This window comes from Ruditapes philippinarum, unplaced genomic scaffold (assembly GCF_026571515.1).
Source record: "Ruditapes philippinarum isolate M1 unplaced genomic scaffold, ASM2657151v2 ctg20137_1_1_1_1, whole genome shotgun sequence".
NCBI classification, from domain to species: Eukaryota; Metazoa; Mollusca; class Bivalvia; order Venerida; family Veneridae; genus Ruditapes; species Ruditapes philippinarum.
The window spans coordinates 1-13,241 of record NW_026856540.1 but is presented as its reverse complement, the minus strand read 5'-3'; the positions used below and the strand labels follow the sequence as shown (position 1 = coordinate 13,241).

The 13,241-nt window shown below is 32.8% G+C and overlaps 1 protein-coding gene across 1 annotated transcript; it reads left to right on the top strand.

Annotated features, from left to right (window-relative positions):
- Window positions 1-218: 218 nt before the first annotated feature.
- Window positions 219-12,924, top strand: LOC132746922 (lipoxygenase homology domain-containing protein 1-like; the record flags this gene model as incomplete). Its single annotated transcript, XM_060736203.1, has 3 exons — window positions 219-390; window positions 960-980; window positions 12,538-12,924. Coding segments are annotated over 3 exons (580 nt in total), but the record flags the coding sequence as incomplete, so codon positions are not given.
- Between the last annotated feature and the right edge of the window lie 317 nt (window positions 12,925-13,241).

Below are 13,241 nucleotides of genomic sequence, written 5' to 3'. Positions count from 1 at the left end.
TTTGTAAAGGTGTTGTTGCAAGTTCTATCTCCATAATCACTAAAGGTATTCATTTAAAACTTTACACATATCTGTTTCCAAGACCCATAACTTAAAATAAAGTTAGCACTGATTGTCACTAAATAATTTCCATTTTTATACGCCCGTTTGAAAAACCTCTTTGTTGGACTAATGTTACTGCTCCTCCTCGTTAACTATTTAGACTTATATATTTAAAGTTTAATGCACTTGATGACCGTTGTTGTTTGATGTTTCAGGTGATTGTAGATGACCTTGACAATTCTATCACGTATGATTTTCCTTGTAACCGATGGCTGGCTCTTGATGAAGATGACGGTCTGATATTCCGAGATTTGGTCGCTGGAGTCGGGGCCTCAGACGCCTTTACTGGTAAGCTTTACAGATTATTTTTTATTTATTATTAGCTTTCCCTTAGGAGTTTGTTTTTACTTGCCTTTTAAAATTACATTAGAATACTTACAACACTATTATCATGAAGCAATTAGATGTATTAGAATTTTTTGTCATAGTTACATTAACAAATTACTTATACACATGGCCACTTTTCTGTCGTTAAAAGCTCAATGTAACTAATGTATGTGGAGAATAAAGTTTTCATGTTATAATATACAAATAGGAAGTGCATTTTATAAGTGCATTATTGATCTTAATATAGAATATATATGAAAGGCAGAATCAGTTACAGATTGGAACAGTAATTAGGCATAGACTGCGTCTTTTGTATTCAAGTATAAGAAACTGTTAATACTGGGTCTTTTATATTTTAAGTATCACTTATACATACCAATGGTATTAATTTATTGTGCTCATTTTTTCAAAGGAAAATTTCATTGCCAATGAAAGAATTTAATTGTGCAATATCTTCCCTTCAACATATAGTGCTGAAGTTTAAAAATATTGCATTTGAGGAAAAATTATTGTTTGATTATCATAATCAGGTACAATGACAAAAAAGAAAGGTAAAATAAATTATTGAGATATTCAGTTTTGGTGGCATGATTATAGGGTGGTTAAGGTAGCATGATTTGTTTTGTATTGCATGCACAACATGCATTGGTTAAGTTTTTTTTAAAGCACATGCAAAATTGGAAAATTCTTAATAAATGAATTTGGTCTTTACTTTTACTTTCAATGTGATAACACTCCCACCCCACACAATTGCCTTCAGGAACAGTCTCTATATATATATACATGTATATATATTATTTTACATGTATTTCAAGTACACTTTTTTGCGCATATCTAATGTCTTGTGTGGAGTAATTTTAGATTGTCTTTTGCTTTCAGTAAACTAAATTTTCAGTGAATTCTGTGCACCTGACACATGAGTTAATTTACCATTAATGGATTCTAGGTCAAAACAGTTTAAAGATAAAAAAAGACCCAGCGTTTGAAACTAAAATCATATATTTTCTAACATCATATACATGTATGCCACCTTTAAATCTCCATCATACACTTATATTTAGATATACACCAAAATTCCACCCAGCAATCTTAACATTATTGGCTTTATTACGTTTTATTACTTTATAATCAATTTCAATGCTTGTTTAATATTCCATAGAATCCAATAATTCCTCCAATTCAATTAAAGATCTTTAGCGTGATAATTGATCCCAAATTGCCAAAATTAATTAATATTTTGTAGTTTAAAGTGCAATTAGAAAGTTGAGTAAAACAAATTGGGAGGCATTATTGCAGGAAGAATGTGTTTGAAGACATATAAATCATCTTTACCTGTCTTAATGATCACTTAATTATCCCCGTAATCAAACGTTAAATGCTGTATGATATTTCATTTTATGACCCGCACATTCCTCCAGTGCATTTTTCGGTGCAATTTTTGCAAGTTTATTCACTATAATGAGGGAGATCACATGTAGCATTGACAGTTTTTATGCAGCCAGTTTTTATGTTGTTTAAAAAAACGCAACAGAATCTTACTCAATTATAAGAAGCAGATTGCATATTAGACCTACCATTGGCTACCTTTCCTTTGATAGGTTATAAATTTGTTATCTGTTATCAAGTAAAGCTTACAAAACATGCAGGAAATATGCAAGCTTTTAAGGATTGTTTTTGCAGTGCAGTAAAAATGCACTGAAAGTTCCCTTGAGTGTTTATTAAATTCTTTATGGAATCTTGCAGGGAGAACCCTTGTGGCCAGCTCAGTAGGCACAAGTTTTCACCAACAAACCTTAAATTGAAAAGTTTGTGTCCAGGCTGTAATACACTGACATTTTTCACTTTTTATTTTCTTTATTCTTACATTTTTCACTTTTCACTGTAGGTATAGAAAATTAATATATAATTATGTCACATTTATAAAATTTCTTACACATGTATAATGTTGAAATAATGTTTACTTATCTTTTTGCATCTATTTTCAGGATCAAAAGGTATAGTTAAATTATCCCCATTTATAAACCATATACTTTTGATAATTAACTCCCTTTGTTACCCTGATAATGACCTCCCTTTGTTACCCTGATTAAGCCAGATAGTGATAGACATAATAATAATAATAATTATAAAAATAATGTTGTTTTTTTTTTGTGCAATTTCGATTAAATAAGGTATCAGTTGTTTAGTTGAAATCATTTTCTTAGTAAAATGTTGCAAATTTATAGACACTTGGCAAAACTCAAAGTAATATTCAAATAAAATAACATTTTGGCTTGACTTGGTTGCTCCCCTTGTTATTGTCACATGTTGTACCATCATTTGCGTTATTTATATTTCTCTTAAAAGTTAAAAACATTTCTATATATTTAAACTTGCTTAATATTTAAAATACTTCTATTCTATCAAATAATTCACTATTCATTTTTCTCTTTCTTTATATTTTCTTATTAAGGAGAAAAATTGGTTAACCGTAAGAGCATTGTATATTTCCTTTTGAAATTTGTCGTCTGCTAAGCCGTTGCTAGTTTCCTTATAACAACCTTTTCAGAAAATGATTAGCCTAGAGCCTGACCAGTCTGTACAGTTTGTGCAGTCTGACCTGGCTCTATACTGTTGACAGCTCTATTTCTAAATATTTTTATTGAAATCCCTTATAATACAAAATGGATGGTTCCAAATACAAGTAGGGCATATCTATTACACAAGTTTAGTAGCTAACAGGTTAAAGTTTAAATTGTGGACCAGTCTTAAACTCTAACATTTGATTGGTTTATATTGAGAACCAATTCAAAATTGACCAATGAATGCTTTGTTTTAAGAGACTGGTCAAAACAAATTTTTATTTTATAATTATGGGCCCTGAATGTAATAATTAAAAATGTATTGAATTTTGATGTTTTTGTTTTTTTCGAAAGTTGGCTTGAAGAGTGTCTGTCTTTAAGATTGCTGTTTATTTTGTTTTTTATTGAGAATGTACTTCTGCTATTTTTAGATTGTTTTTTTCCCTGTCTCCCACTGTGTAGGCCTTTAGAGAGTTTTAAGTCTGTTTTTGACAGAATGAGCCTCCTCTTGTGTTACTGTCTGCAAGCTTTTTTTTTCTTTTGTTCGAATGCTGGTGATGGAATAAAATAATCAGTTTGAAGACCCAAATATTGGACATTTTTTATTTTAAACATGTTTGAAATTGACAAGTCCAAAGGCTGCATGTACAGTCTGGATGCCAATTTTTGTTGACATTTCTTTGCTTTTTGGTGCGCATGTAAGCTTTTGGCACTGAAATTCTCCTTTGCCTTACTTCAAATCTCTGGCCTCTCATGTGTGGGTTGGAATCCCAACAGCAGCATTAAGTTGTTTTATAGTAGAAGGTTTGCTGCCTTATTACTTGTGCTTGGTAGAGCTACTGTACTTTTTTTAGGCGGCCATACCTTATAATCTTATATAAGCTAGACAGTTGCTTTGCTAGCTTTACTGTGTTTCTGCAAAATCAAGACTTTTATTATTAACTATGCTTTATACATTGTACATATACAACAGGCGTCTCTGTGGCTGAGTGGTTTAGGTCACAGACTTAGACTCACTTTCGCTCAACACTGTAGGTTTGAATTAAGAGACTGGTGGTTCTACTTGGGTGCCTGCTTGAGCCTGAAATAATAAATGGCTTCAGTAATGTACACAGAGTGACCAAGGTTTTCCTCCTGTAGGTAGGTTGGAAAGTTATGATATGACTTTTAGAGTACTGTTTGGCATGTATATATACATGTATTTATACAGCAAACCAAATAAACGTCGGAATCACAGACATAAAAGATCAGGAAATGCGAGAATCAGGTTGTTATACATATTTCTGGCCTGTAAGATGTCATCTAGGACTTTGTTTGTGAACTATTTTTTCCTTGCAGACTGTTATTGAAAGCATCATCTTATCTGATATATCTCATCTAACATGTTAACATGTTCTCCTTGTCAAGTTCACCTTAGTCTGGTGATTTTTGTTGTTGTTGTTGTTGCTAAAAATAGATAAGAACGATCATGAGCTCATTGCAACACTGTCATAATGTTTCATTTTTAGCTCAACTATTCGCAGAATAATCGAGCTAATGCAGTCACCCATTTGTCGGCATCGGCATCCCTGTGGTTAAGTTTTTGCATGTAAGCTGGTATCTCCATAACTACTGAAGGGAATGGATTGAAACTTCACACACTTGTTCCCTGTGATTATCAAAGATGATTGGCATAAGTCCCATAACTCTGATTTGCTTTTTTACATAATTATGCCCCTTTTTTGACTTAGAAATTCTTGGTTAAGTTTTTGCGTGTAAGCTGGTATCTCCATAACTACTGAAGGGAATGGATTGAAACTTCACACTCTTGTTCCCTGTGATTATCTAAGATGGTTGGCACAAGTCCCATAACTCTGATTTGCTTTTTTGCATAATCATGCCCCTTTTAAGCTCGACTATACAAAGTATATGGAGAGCTGTCCTACTCGCCCCGGCGTCGGCGTCCGCGTCCAGATTTAAGATTAAAGTTTTGGTGCAGTAAAATATTTTTCACTATAACTTTGTCATTTCTTAAGGTATCAACTTCAAACTTCAAATATATGTTCCTTATCATCAACCACATCTTATGTGACAAGGTTCATAACTCTAGCACCAATATTTTCAGATTTATCTCCCCTTGAACTTAGAATTTTCCTTAAAAAATACTATTTTTTACTGTAACTTCTTTATTTCTTAAGGGATCAACCTCATACTTAAAATATATGTACCTTATCATCATCCCTATCTTATGTGACAAGGTTCATAACTCTAGCACCAATATTTTCAGATTTATCTCCCCTTGAACTTAGAATTTTCCTTAAAAAATACTATTTTTTACTGTAACTTATTTATTTCTAAAGGGATCAACTTCATACTTCAAATAAATGTACCTTATCATCATCCACATCTTATGTGACAAGGTTCATAACTCTAATACCAATATTGCAAGAATTATTTCCCCATCAACTTAGATTTTTTGACTAGAAAAATGTTATTTTACTACAACTTCTTTAGTTTTAAAGGGATCTACCTCAAATTTTAAATACTTATTCCTTATAATCAATTATATTTTATGTGACAATGTTCATAACTCTTGAAGTAATATTTACAGATTTATCTCTCTTTGAACTGAGGATTTTCTTTAAGAAATATTATAAATTTGTTACTTTTTAACTTTTAAGGTATCTATACTTCAAACTTCAAATATATACTTCTTATCATTACATACATGTTGTGTGACAAGGTTCATAACTCTAGCGTGACTATTTCTAGAATTATTTCCCTTGATCTTGGAATTTATTTTAACAAATGTTATTTTTTTACTATAACTTAATACATAATTATAAATAATTGATTTTTGTGCCCCCACGTTAGTGGCGGGCATTTAGATTTACCCTTGTCGGTCCGTCCGTTCTTCCGTCCGTCCGTCCGTTCACTTTTGTGTCGCATGTAACTCAAAAAGTATTTGACCTAGAGTCATGAAACTTGACAGGAATGTTGATCAGCATGTGTAGTTGTGCACCTGGGTATTTTGGTCTGGATATTTTTAGTATTTTCAGAGTTATTGCCCTTGACTTAGTAAAATTTTTGCAATTTTCAACTTGTGTCGCATGTAACTCAAAAAGTATTTGACCTACAGTCATGAAACTTTACAGGAATGTTGATCAGCATGTGTAGTTGTGCACCTGGGAATTGTTTCTGGATATTTTTAGTATTTTCAGAGTTATTACCCTTGACTTAGTAAAATTTTGCAATTTTCAACTTGTGTCGCATGTAACACAAAAAGTATTTGACCTACAGTCATGAAACTTTACAGGAATGTTGATCAGCATGTGTAGTTGTGCACCTGGGTATTTTCGTCTGGATATTTTTAGTATTTTCAGAGTTATTGCCCTTGACTAAGTAAAATTTTGCAATTTTCAACTTGTGTCGCATGTTACTCAAAAAGTATTTGACCTACAGTCATGAAACTTTACAGGAATGTTGATCAGCATGTGTAGTTGTGCACCTGGGTATTTTCGTGTGCATATTTTTAGTATTTTCAGAGTTATTGCCCTTGACTTAGTAAAATTTGGCAATTTTCAACTTGTGTCGCACATAACTCAAAAAGTATTTGACCTAGAGTCATGAAACTTTACAGGAATGTTGATCAGCATGTGAAGTTGTGCACCTGGGTATTTTCGTCTGGATATTTTTAGTATTTTCAGAGTTATTGCCCTTGACTTAGTAAAATTTGGCAATTTTCAACTTGTGTCGCACATAACTCAAAAAGTATTTGACCTAGAGTCATGAAACTTTACAGGAATGTTGATCAGCATGTGAAGTTGTGCACCTGGGTATTTTCGTCTGGATATTTTTAGTATTTTCAGAGTTATTGCCCTTGACTTAGTAAAATTTGGCAATTTTCAACATGTGTCGCACGTAACTCAAAAAGTATTTGACCTAGAGTCATGTAACTTTACAGGAATATTGATCAGCATATGCAGTTGTGCACCAGGTATTTTCGTCTGGATTTATTTAGTATTTTTAGAGTTATTGCCCTTCACTTAGAAAATTTTTGCAATTTTCAACTTGTGTCGCAAGTTTCTCAAAAAGGATTTGACATAGTCATTAAACCTTATGGGCAGGTTGCTCAGCATATTTTAGATTTGCACTTGGGGTTTCGCTTGTGGATTTATCCAGTATTTGTAGAGTTATTTCCCTTGACTTAGTAAAAAGATTGACAGAACAGTGGCGCGGTGGGGGCACCCATGTCCTATGGACACATTTCTAGTTCTTTCATAGTTTTGTCCTCCTTACTGTGTCCAGTATTTTATTAGTCGAGCTTGGCTGTCTCCTGAGACAGCTCTTGTTTGACTTAGAAATTCTAGGTAAATTTGCTTGTTAGATGGTCTCTCCATATTTACTGAAGGGTTTGTACCTTTTCGGACAATTTTATGTATTCATATAGGTAAGCATTATTATACTCAATGAACCACCCTTGTGACAACTTTTCGAATAGTCGAGCGTTACTGTCCTCCGACAGTTCTTGTTTTATTTTTTCTTCATGTAAATTTATCTGTGACCTATTGAATCTTTATGATGGACTTAAATGTCCGGTTTTGAATATAGTGGTTTTAGGGGTTTTCATCATCAAAATTCAGGTGTATTCTTGTCCGAGTGGTTAACAACTTTCATATCAAACCATTTGCCCCTTACCGCTGTATATTTGTATCCCTACAGTTACTTTGGAATCTTTCATGTGAGGAAGCAATCCAGTCTAAGCTTACTGAAATCAGTGGTTCTACTCAGGTGCCCATTGGTGCCTGAAATAATGCACAGAAGGGTACCTCATGTATTCCTCCGTCAGTAAAGCTAGAAAGTCGCCATATGGCCTATACTATGTTGGTGCAATGTGAAACCAAACAACAAAGAAAAACATAACATATCAAAATGCCACAAAAATTGAGCCATAACCAGTCTGATTGCATAGATAGGTTCCAATTTTAAATTACTTTGAAGTTTAAGATATTATCAAGATGGTTTAAGACCTTATTTTACAGCAAACAAGTCCAGTGTATAAAATGAGACCTTTAAATTTGCATAATTATCATCCTTAAATGTTTTTGCCTGGGCAATTTCTATGAACTGCAGAACTAAAAACTTCTATTGCACTTCAAGTAAATAAGATACAAGTATATAAAACCTATATATATGTTTGTTAATAATAAGTTTTATTCCAACTGCAAACCCAGAATGTGATGAAAATTACCATAGTAAATTAATAACACAATATTTTTTTTTATTCAAATCTGATTTCAATAACGGGTATAGTCCTTTGTTTTGCAAATAAATGGAACAGTGATTGGGACGGACAGACTCCTCTTGTAGTTTTATAGAGAATAACATGCTACTGTCTTTGGATATCAATTTTATCAGGCGAGGCTGATATGGGCTGGAAAGGGCGAGGCTTGCCGAGCCCTTTCTGCCCATATCAGCCGAGCCTGATAAAATTGATATCGAAAGACAGTAGCATGTTTTTCATGCCCCCGCCATGTAATGGCCGGGGCATATAGTGTTACCCTGTTTCGTCATTCCGTCCTTCCGTCATTCTGTCATTCCGTCATCATCAGTTTCCGTTCATTGTCTTAGTAACGGTTGCACATATTTAACTCAAATTTTACATATGGATATGTCATGAGAAAATACAGGTTAAGTTCGAATTTGGTCATGGTTCGATGATTTTTGGCAGAGTTATGCCCCTTTTACTTTGAAAATAATATGAAATTTTCAGTTTCTGTTCATTATCTCCCCAACGGTACAACACATTCAATCTGAATTTGACATATGGATATGTCATGAGAAAATACAGGTCAAGTTCGAATTTGGTCATGGTTTGATGATTTTTGGCCGAGTTATGCCCCTTTTACTTTGAAAATAATATGAAATTTTTAGTTTCCGTTCATTATCTCCCCAACGGTACAACACATTCAACTCAAATTTGACATATGGATATGTCATGAGAAAATACAGGTCAAGTTCCAATTTGGTCATGGTTTGATGATTTTTGGCAGAGTAATGCCCCTTTTACCTTGAAAATAATATGAAATTTTCAGTTTCCGTTCATTATCTCCCCAACGGTACAACACATTCAACTCAAATTTGACGTATGGATATGTCATGAGAAAATACAGGTCAAGTTTGAATTTGGTCATGGTTCGATGATTTTTGGCAGAGTTATGCTCCTCTTACTTTGAAAATAATATGAAATTTTCAGTTTCTGTTTATTATCTCCCCAACAGTACAACACATTCAACTCAAATTTGACGTATGGATATGTTTTTGGAATGCCCAGGCCAAGTTAGAATTTGGTCATGGTTCAATGATGTTTGGCAGAGTAATGCCCCTTTCACTTTGAAAATGATATGAAATTTACAGTTTCTGTTCATTATCTACCCAACAGTGTTACATATTCAACTCAAATTTGACTTATGGATATGTCAAAGGAATGGGCAGGTTAAGTTGGAATTTGGTCATGGTTCGATGATTTTTTGGCAGAGTTATGTCCCTTTCACTTTGAAAATAACAAGATACATCTTAGGAATAAGCAGTTTAAGTTTGAATTTGGTCGTGGTTCAATGATTTTGGACAAACTTATCTTTCTTGAATATTGGAAAAATTTTGAACTTTCAGTTTCAGCACTCATACTTTTGTGGAAATGTATGTAGCCATTATTTTGGCTACAAATATGAAATATGCTATTTTCAAAAGGTTAACACTGAATAATTTCAGTGTCTTGAACATTGTATGGAAATGGTTTGTGTTAACATTGAAAAGTTTTAAGGGCTTTGAACTTAAAATGAAAACAATAATTTGTGCAAACAAATTTGGAACTAAATATTATAACATCTGAAATTTTGGCTGCATGCGGGGGCATCCGTGGCATGATGACACATTTCTAGTCTATTTATCATGTAACACATATCAACTGTCAAAATAAAAGAATAATCTACTTTTAAATAGCGAATTTCGTTAAAAAAGGGGGATTTTTGTTCAAAGAAATAATTCTTGAAAAAAATTCCTCCGCCCCTGATTAACTTAGAATTTGTTATTGGCGGCCATTTTTTCTTTCGACTCGGATAAAAGATACAACAGATTGTAGGCCTAATACGATAAATTTCTTACCTTTAATTTAAACATCGATCCAAAAATCCACTTAGAATCACATAAACTAAACTTTACTGCAATTTTTGTCTTGAATTGTCAAATTCAAAAGTTCACGAGAATTTCAATCAAAGAAAAGTCAAATCGGCAATCAAACACAAGCTACACAAACATGCGTCTTATTTTTTAGACGAAACAATTTGTTCACTTATTGAATAATAATCCGGCGAAATAAAGTAAACATTTACAAGATCTCAATGAAAATCGTCTAGCCTGTTTGTTATGATTACATGTATAGTATGACGTGAACATCGATGATGTCATTTGCAATATAAATTATGACGTCACTTCATTTAGTTGGAGCTAAAACTATTCGCTATCTAATTAATTCGTAATTGAAATCGAAATAATAGGCCTAAATATCGCACCTTGATTCAAGACTTGTAAGGGTATGAGATTACATTGTAGAATTCACATGCTGGTAAAAATGAGAATATAAGCAATTGAAAAAAGTCTGTTAAAATGGGCGGGGCTTATTTTTGATATCAGGTTACTGACCTAATATCAAAAATAATTATCAGGCAAGTGTTATCGGGCAGTTACCATAGTAGTTGCATGATAAAAATTACTATTAGGCAAAGACAAGATAATAAGCCATTTTCATTGAACTTTGTTCTAATTACTGACCACAGTTAAGGTCCACAATGAAGTTTGTTCTAGATACTTGACAGTGAAATAAGGTCATGACATAATTTATTTTCTTATGAGGTGGTTTAGACAATTGCATCATAAAATAATTGAGTTTTATGAGAAATGATATTAAAAAACGCTGTTTTTATAATGAAATAGAAACACATTAAGTGTTTACCTTTAAATTAAAATATTAAGGAATAATAGCACCAAATGGTTACTACCCATTTTCTTAAGCCAGATGTTAGTAACAGATTTTACCCAAGGGACTGCATATTTAATTAGATATAGCTTAATATTGATTTGTAACCCTTTAAGTTCAAAGATTTCATGGTAAAGTTATGTAATACTTTGATTTGTCAGTAAGTTGTGTACTAATTCCACTATAATGTTCTAAGAGAAGACATTGGTATGCTGTTTTGCATACCACTCATTGTCTTACCAATCTTATATAGTTGCTTTTATATGTCAATGAAATTTAAGAGATATGGTATTAAATTGATGTGTTTGTATGAAATTATTTCAAGGTGTGAGAGGAATTTAAGTACATTCAATTGTTTTGAACTTGAATAGCTGAAAAGAATAGAATTTGCTGAATCTCATCATTTTGAGTGTACAAATGTGTTTCTTTGAAAAAAAAAATTGATATCATTCCTTTAAAGCCTTACCATGCTATAAATTATAAGTGAACTTGTCCCTCTTTCAATCTAAACAAAAACCATTCATTGTTTTAAGGGAAAATCTGTACTACATGTATATACTGATTGCAAAGTGAACAGTGCAGACCATGAACAGTCAGCATAGAATGATGTGCAGGCAGATCGTGGTATGCACTCGTATCAGTAGAAACTGTTGCAGCCAACCTCTGCTTGACGTTCAGAGAATTGTTACAGATTTTTACACACCTTTTACATTACAAGCCAGGCGGTCTACTAATGGCATGCACTTGCCAATCATTTTCGCTACTTGTGTTGAAAGAGTAGAAGATTAAGGAAATGTTTTTAAAATAGAAAAAAGATAAATATCTGTGAAGAAAATTGAACAAGCAATAAATTTTGAAGTGTTCTTAGCTAGCAGCTGACTGTGTCTCAGATTTATTTAATGAACTTTATCAAATTGATACGTTTATTATTGCAATTTCGTTAAAAAAAGTGTTACATAACCCATAGTGTAATAAATTTTAAGCATTTTAATAATAATAATGATATCACTGAGATTTTGAGAGGTACAATAATAAGATTAAATGTTTTTCATGTTTTTGAGCATACAGTACAACCTGTGCATATCGACCCTCTGTACAGTAATAGCCTCTGTACAGGAGCAGTAACTATTGTTCACAGTCTATTAGCCTCTTTAGCCTTTTAGTAACATCTCTCTGTAACAACCAAAATCCTCAGCTCCATAAGGGTGTCACTTGTCAGAGGTTGTACTGTATTATTTTGCATTTATTCTGACTCAGCTACAAGGGAACAAAGTTGTCAAGAATATAACAATGTTTATATTTATGCTACTTACAAAATTAATTTATGAGTTTGACACTTTTCTTATGTTCTTTTTTATATTCTCCTACTTACAGCCACTTTTGAGACATTTAGTTGAGGAATAAAAAGATGACCTAATCAATGTCTATTTATTCTCTTTGCTGAAAGCTCTTTACTTTCAGCTTTCAGGTTAATAAACGAGTATTCTCCCCTTTAAATATAGTAATTTTCTAATATTTTTCATTATCGTTTAGGTTTCCCATACGTTATAAGTGTAGTTACTGGAGACCGACAGAATGCAGGAACTGATGCCAATGTTTTTGTTGTCCTTCATAATGGCAAAAAGAAATTGGACAGCGGGAAAGTTTGGTTGTCCGATGGCAAGTTTAAACGCGGGATGACCCAGTTATTCCATATTAATCTACAAGTGATGCTAAGCCCGTTAACAAGTTTAGAAATCGGACATGATGACAGTGGGGCGGCACCAGGATGGTTTTGCGATCAAGTTATAGTATATTGCCCCAATACGGGTATTGAACAATACTTTTCTTGCAATAAATGGTTCTCTACATCCGAAGGTGATGGTCTCATTCAAAGGACTCTGTATGAAAACACAGGCATGAGAAAAAAGAAAGATAAAAGTAAGTCAAACGTTTTTGTTGAAATAATTCAGTATGTTTTGTATCAACATAATTATATGATAGATATTTATTTGGGATTAGATAAATGTTCTTTTATTAGCATAATAAATATTTAGCTTAATACTGGAATGCTAAGCCTCATGTTGATTTGATATTATGATTGGTTTATGCAAAAGTTATTTTAGTTTGATTGTGCAGGTTGCTTTAAGCTTATAGATTTCACTCTTGAATCCATTCCTGGAACCAATGATACTGAACAATGACTCACCCTAAATGGGGTTTGAACCCACATAGAAGCCACATAGTTTCATTTTTAA